The 7,500-nt window shown below is 40.7% G+C and overlaps 1 protein-coding gene across 1 annotated transcript in view; it reads left to right on the plus strand.

Moving 5' to 3' along the window:
* LOC138024043 (dynein axonemal intermediate chain 4-like) overlaps positions 1-7,500 on the plus strand; it is a 28,113-nt gene that overhangs the window by 19,922 nt on the left and 691 nt on the right. The window contains exons 18-23 of the mRNA XM_068871132.1: positions 884-1,010; positions 1,844-1,931; positions 2,831-2,959; positions 4,115-4,212; positions 4,541-4,616; positions 6,753-6,836. Coding sequence (XP_068727233.1) covers positions 884-1,010; positions 1,844-1,931; positions 2,831-2,959; positions 4,115-4,212; positions 4,541-4,616; positions 6,753-6,836 — 602 coding nt within the window. The remainder of the gene's footprint in view (positions 1-883; positions 1,011-1,843; positions 1,932-2,830; positions 2,960-4,114; positions 4,213-4,540; positions 4,617-6,752; positions 6,837-7,500) is intronic.

A 7,500-nucleotide genomic window follows, 5' to 3' on the forward strand; every position in this document is an offset into this window, starting at 1 on the left:
TGGTTTTTCGCAAGTTTTGAAGCCTATAAAAAGATAGGATTTGTTAGAAAAAGGAAAAAATGGCCGCAATGCTTTTCGAATAGCTGCATAAGATCATTTAAGCGCAAAAAATATTTTGGGGTAAGGGGCACTTTAAAGGATATACATGAAAAATGTCGAGATAGCTTTTCACAGTTGTGCTGTTCAACCAACGCACGCGTATCTCGTATCACGAATCACGTATCCAAAATTTGCACCATCCAGGGCTCGCATTTGATTATTTGAGTTGCTGTCTGCGAGATTCTTTGATCGTTTACCAGTCAGAAGGCTTGGTTTGAGAAATCCTAACTAATTGTGACTTATTTGCAGTCATTTTGTGCGCTTTACCTTAGTGGTGACTGCATTCCTTGCGTTCGCTTTGCGTTACTACTGGCGTATTTGATTCGTTGTGTTTGTCGTGATTGGCCCAAGTATTTGGCCAATCATATACACCTTATTCCAAAATGGCCGCCATTTCAATATTCTTTTGTTTTTATTCAAATTAGCTCTTGATGCCTCGTTCTTAAGCTTAAAAATTCAAAAGAATATTTTGCCTTGAACGAGGCATCAAGGTCTAATTTGAATAAAAACAAAAGAATATCAAAGTGGCGGCCATTTTGAAAAAAGGTGTATGAAATGTCCTCAAAACATAAGGTGCCCATTGGAAGTTGAGTATAACGTAACAAAAGTGAAGCGCGCGCTCTGATTGATCAATTACGCGGCCATGTACTATTTGCCCATAGGTGAATGGTTATGACGAAAACACTGACTCGTGCGCCGGGGAAAAAAATGTTTACTCATTGTTAAATTTAACATTAAGAAAAAAATACCATTAATTTTTGTTTTGGTTTAATTTTATTTTCAGATTTGATGAAGTTGAAACGAACCAATGTGGCCAGACAATCTAAGGAAGGAGGAAAGAAAAGTGACGCCCTTATTTCACGATTTGCCCCAGGGTTTTGCTTTGATGTTCACCCAAACGATCCCAACGTGTAAGTAAGGTTAAGTCTACCTCGAGCCTAGAAGGCCCATCAGGCCGGCGCTTATCTCCGGTTACTGTAGCATGAAGCGACCAGGAGTATTTCTACTCCCCCCTGGATGGATGCTAGTCCATCGCACGGTTACCCCCAGCATTAAGTTTGCCGGTATCCAGTTATACACCTGGGTGAAGAGAGGCACTATGAGAGTAAAGTGCCCAAGAACACAACACAATGACCCGGCCAGGGCTCGAGCCCGGAGCACTCGATCCGCAGTCCAGCGCGCTAAACGTTACGCCACCGTGCCTCCCATAAACGTGTAAGTGAATAGGGAGGCTGCGGCAACGGCAACATCAGAAAACAGCAATATCATTGGTTAAAAGAGGAAAAAGAATCGTGCAGCACGTGTGGCGGGATTTTGGTACATTTCTTCATTTTAGCGCATTATGTTTGCAATACTCTGCACAACAACGTAATATTTCCAAATTTAAGGTTTTGACGACAATGTTATCATACAAATGCGAATCCTTCATTCTATATTTTTGCTCTGAAACCGCTCGCATCAATCTACTTTTAGGCTAATTGGCCTAAATTTTGCGGCAGGAACGAGATCGCGCGAAGACTTATGATCGTAGTGAATCCCTACTGAATCCGCAATGTGTAAACAACAGGATTGCGTGCTTTTAGTTCTTGTTTTCCAAATTTTATACACGTTTCTTACGTTCTCGTTTTCAAAAGTCTTCTTTTTCACTTTACCATATTACAAACGACAGAGCTCGAGTATCGCGATAGGCTTCGTGTTATGACATTTTGATCTCTTAAACAATCGTTTTCTCTTAAATTTTTAGGTACCTTGCTGGAACTGAGGAAGGTCATATTCACAAATGTTCCTGCTCATATAATGAACAGTTTCTAGAAAGCTATCACGGCCATACAGTATGCAAAAGTTGTTTTTCAATTAACACTTTCTATACGTAGTTTTCTCGTCGAATCCTCTTCAATAGGCCATTTTACAGTTGTCTGCTCAGCGACCTAGCCTATGAATGGCTACGAGGCTGCAGGATGACCTTGTATTGATACAGCCCCCATTGCTTTCATCATGTAAATAGCCCATTTAAGAGTTGCTGCATGCCTCAGTTTCAAAGCGAGTCCTGGTGCTCAACCATTCAAATGGAAATGAGTTGCTTATTCTCATGCAAATCAAACTCATTGCCATTTCGATAGTTGAGCACCAAGACTCACTTCGAAACCGAGACAAACAGCAACTCGGAAATGGTCTATTGTGTCGTTGTAATTCTAATTAGTATGTATTAACATTACAAAAGCACGAAGCATTGTATCAAAACAGGGTCACCGGTAGCCTCGCTTCCATTCGTAGGCCAGGTAACTTAGCTACAACTGTAAAATGGTTTATTTGCTCCTTTTGTTCGTCCAATAGCATTTGTACCTTGCATGGCTTCACCAAAGCTGAAACAACCCAAACCTCAACTAATGCTAGATAATGTTTAATCTGAGCACAAGGTTAGCGTTTTTGTAAAAGTTTTCACTTATGGTAAAAAAATGACCTGCAAACCTAACCAGCAACCGGCAATCTGCATTTACACCCCCCGAACGTGAAAGGGAAGAAATTTTTAAGGTTAGAAGAAATTCTGAATTAAGTTACGAAAGTTTCTTACCGAATACTTTATTTTTAGTGACCATTAAAACGTACGTCCACAAACTGTTTTCACTTTAGCGGAAGAAAGATCCCAGAACGCGGGCCTTTAGGCGTGACATGCTTTCTGTATTCAGGAGAAAATCAGTGTTTTGTAGCTGTGCTTTCTTTTTTTTCTCAGGGTCCCGTCTATCGTCTACAATGGTCTCCATTTTTATCCGACGCTTTTCTAAGCTGTAGCGCCGATTGGAGCATTCGGCTGTGGCACCAGGACAGACCACAGCCCATAATGACCTTCATGTCATCGACCGTTAGTGTCCAATTGATTGCTAGCTGAAGTAGAATAGGTTTTGGTCGACTGTTGAAATTTATCATTGTTGCATTACTCTCGCTAAAAACCGGATTAATTAATTAATTAATAAGTGATAAATGAATGGGCTAGGGATCTTTATTTATTTATTTTCGATGTAAAATGCTATGAGCTTTAAATAGCCCTATATATATGTTTATTATTATTATTATTATTATTATTTATTATTATTAGTAGTAGTAGTAGTAGTAGTAGTAGTAGTAGTAGTAGTAGTAGTAGTAGTAGTAGTGGTAGTGGTAGTGGTAGTGGTAGTGGTGGTAGTGGTAGTAGTGGTGGTAGTAGTAGTAGTGGTGGTAGTAGTAGTAGTGGTGGTAGTAGTAGTAGTGGTAGTGGTAGTGGTAGTGGTAGTGGTAGTGGTAGTAGTGGTAGTAGTGGTAGTAGTAGTGGTAGTAGTGGTAGTAGTAGTGGTAGTGGTAGTGGTAGTGGTAGTGGTAGTAGTAGTAGTAGTAGTAGTAGTAGTAGTAGTAGTAGTAGTAGTAGTAGCGGTAGTGGTAGTGGTAGTGGTAGTGGTAGTGGTAATGGTCGTGGTCGTGGTCGTAGTGGTCATATTCGTGGTAGTAGTGGTAGTAGTAGTGGCAGTAGTAGTAGTAGTAAGAAGTAGTAGTAGTAGTAGTAGTGGTAGTGGTAGTGGTAGTGGTAGTGGTAGTGGTAGTGGTAGTCGTAGTGGTAGTCGTAGTGGTAGTGGTAGTGGTCGTCGTGGTGGTGGTCGTCGTGGTGGTCGTCGTGGTCGTCGTGGTAGTAGTAGTAGTAGTAGTAGTAGTAGTAGTAGTAGTAGTAGTAGTAGTAGTAGTAGTAGTAGTAGTAGTAGTAGTCGCGGCAGTGGTAGCGGTACTTTCCGATACCGTTTTAACTGTGGGTATTGCATACGACCTATGAAATGAATTTTTGGTACGATAGGTGAGATAGAGAATGAGAACGGGTACCGTTTATTCAAAATCTAGAATTTAGCTTTTAGGGGGCATAGTTTTTTAGTGGACCTAGATTTTGTTCAAATCTGCCATCGCACACCAGGCCCCTTTTTCGGCTCATTCGGCTGACGCTTGTGCACCTTGCAAACGAAGTTGAAGTTCTTTCTGTTCTTTTTTTTTTTTTCAGAAATCTGTAAATGATTTGTGTTGGTCTCCATCTTCCGCTACTCTCTTTGCTTGTGTTAATGACAAGGCCGTGGAGATCTGGGATCTAAGTGTCAACATGTAAGAGACCCTCACTTTGCTACTGTTTGAAGACGTGACAAAAAATAGACCATATTTTGATGTGGGTACAGTCCAGACGTAACAGCCGATTTCGTTTTCTTTTTTTTTTTTTCATTCTTATTGGTGGAGTTATCGACTTAAAGTCTCCTTGACTTACGGCTCTTTCTGGTTGCTAAATTACGTTATCAACGCAGTCGATACAAAATTTTAGTGCTTCTCTCTTCCCCCCTTCCCCACCCACCCCCCCCCCCCTCTCAGGCTTGTCACTTGGTAGGCAGGGCAGTACCTGACTTTACTCTAACCAAGCAGTTCATGTTTGTTTTGTCAGATTGGATCCCATCATATCACACGTTCCTGTCCAGGAGCTGAAGTTATCAGTTGTTCGGTTTACAGTTGAGTCGGAGGTAACTGGCTATTTTATAGTGACAGTCGAAAACTCAAAACCTCGTTCCCAGGCGTTTCCTACCCCGAAGACATCGCGGAAAAAGCCCTGGGAACGAAGTTGGTTTGCTTAGTGGCCTAGCCTGCGACTGAAAGCGAGGCTGAAGTTGATACAGACTTTGCTACCTCATTCATTTAAATCAAAATTAGATGGACTACAATGCTGGCCATAAGTTGTTGCGACAACTACCTTTTGCGCTCTAAAACCCACGATTTCAGCTACGTCCTTGACGTTTTAGAAAAAGATGAATAAAAGCAAGTATAATTGACCCTCCCCCCACTCCCCCTAGCAACGTTGAAAGAAAATGAAGCTATTCTGAAGACTAGATCGGATGTGGACAATAGAAAGTGGTTAGACAGTTGTGTTGGAACCAAACGTGATTGCTGAAAGATCGTTATTATTGGAATAAGACGTGAATAGAGCGAGTTTTAAACGAGTGTCGTTAAACCAAAACCAAAGTAATTACTTTGGCCAATCAAAAAGGACGGAGACAATCTAGTAAACCAATCAAAACTCGAAGTAATTACACGTAGCCGACACAAAGCGCGGGAAAATGTGCACGCGGGAGCCACGATTGGTTTTGGTTTCACTTCTGATTGGTTGAAAAAGTGGCGCGAGAACTTTGAACCAATCACTGAGTGAAGTAATGCAAAACCAAAGCAATTCACTAATTACTTTCGACACTCAATTGAAAACCGCCCTTTCTATCTTATTTAGTTGGAGAATACTATTCTTGGAGGCGAACAATTCTTGAAACGTAGCTATTTTAAAGCTATTGTCATTTTTTTTTTTCAAGATTTCATTTGCCGATTCCCATTAAATACTGGAGTAACTTAGGTGTTTCCCTATGTAAAGAACCAGCTTGACAAAGTGATAATAATTAAGTTATAAGGAAGACGTTGTTAACGTCACCTATTATCATTAATGTGCCAACCAGAGTCTCATTGGCTGTCGAAACAAATGGTCTTTTGTTCCTGTGGTTGGCACATTTGAACATTAAAAGCAATTTTTGTAAACAGATATTTTCCCTATTAGTGTCTCAAGCCAATTTTGCTGGTCCCCATCAGTGTCGGAAAACTCTCTATTGTAAACCAGTTTTAGCGGGAAAATAAACAATAGAACAAATCGGCTAATTCGATGTTGTATTCAATTCAAACCCTTTGGGAATAAAAAGCTTTGTTCCAGGTATTTCCATATCGTTCAAATGTTTAGGCTACATTATAATGCAAATGCAATGCGCAAAGATTCTTGAGCCCTGGAGATTTGAATTGGGTACAACATTGAGTTAGCCGATTAGGTCTGTCCATAGAGTGTTTTCACCCGGGTGATCAGTAATCTTGTTTTCCACCGAAACAAAAGAAAACGTTTGCATGATAAGGGTTAGGGTTAGATTAGGCTTAGGGTTTTAGGGTTAGGATTAGGGATTAGGGATTGGTTAGGTTAGGGTTAGGGGTTAGGGATTAGGGATTAGTTGGGTACATCAACATGACCGCTGTTTCTTTCGTTAGGGACACTAATATGGCCGCCGTGACGTCACATGAAAACGCTCTATTGGGTACAAGATTGAATTAACCGATGTGGTCTATTCTTGGTTGCACTAACGTGATTAGACGGTCATGTCGGTGTACAAAACAAAAGCAAAATTTTGCTCGCGTTTTGCATAATAATAGAGCCAAAGTTCGGAGTTTCAAGAAACGAATGTGCGCGTTGGGAAAAAAGCGTATAGTTTTCCTTTTGTTATGGTATATAGCTGCAAGAATTTGCATTATAAATCTTTTTTTTTATTTACGCTTACTTTTATCCCGACGCGTGCACGTTTTTTGAAATTCTGAGCTCACTTATGGCCGCCATGACGTGAGGTGCAAGCTAAGGATTGTTTATTTTCCCGCAAAACCTTGTTTAAAGGTAAACACTTTTCTGACGCTTATGTGGACAAACCTGATGCCATTTCTTTAGGAGCAACTTTGGTTTGTTAGGTTAGAGAGAGTGTTTTTGTTGGACGCTTTTCTTGTTCGCTGTAAGGGTGTTAAACTAATGGGAGGTGCCTATGGTCCAAAATAGATATGCATATGTCTGACTTGATTCTTTAACTGCGCAGATCGAAACCATTTTAGTGGGGGATTCTGAAGGCCAGGTGACAGTTTATCAGCTGAGAGGTCTCACGACTGAAAGAGACAGTCAGGTATCTAGAGAATAACTTGAGTTGCGAATTATTATGAAAATTAGTTGATGTCTATAATTAGAGCGAGTTTTAATCGAGTTTCGTAAAACCAAAACCAAAGTAATTACTTTAGCCAATCAAAAAGGACGGAGGCAATCCGGTAAACCGATCAAAACTTGAAGTAATTACACGTAGCCGACACAAAGCGCGGGAAAATGTGCATGCGCGAGCCTCGATTGGTTGTGGTTTAAGTTCTGATTGGTGGAAAAAGTGGGGCGAGAACTTTGAACCAATCACTGAGTGAAGTAATGCAAAACCAAAGCAATTCGCGAATTACTTTCGACACTGAATTGAAAACCGCTTTAACTACCTCCACTAAAAAAATTCGAAAACGATGTTGAATTGAACTAGAAAATGGCCAATTGTTTTGGATTTACTTCGTAGTACATTGATCTAAAGTAATATCGCACCCTTTTCTCGACCAATCAGAAGCAATACAAACGCGATTGTGACTTTCTCGCTAGTTCTAAGGTTTTTTTAGGTATTGTATTGCTCACAACCAGGCACGGGTTGCTCGAAGCATGGTTAGCGCTAACCAGCGTTAAATACCATGGAAACCTATGTAGGTTTTGATACCTCTTAACCAACGGGTAGCGCTAACCAGGCTTCGAGCAACCCGCCCGAA

The sequence above is a fragment of the Montipora capricornis genome, chromosome 11 (genome assembly GCF_036669925.1).
Source record: "Montipora capricornis isolate CH-2021 chromosome 11, ASM3666992v2, whole genome shotgun sequence".
NCBI classification, from domain to species: Eukaryota; Metazoa; Cnidaria; class Anthozoa; order Scleractinia; family Acroporidae; genus Montipora; species Montipora capricornis.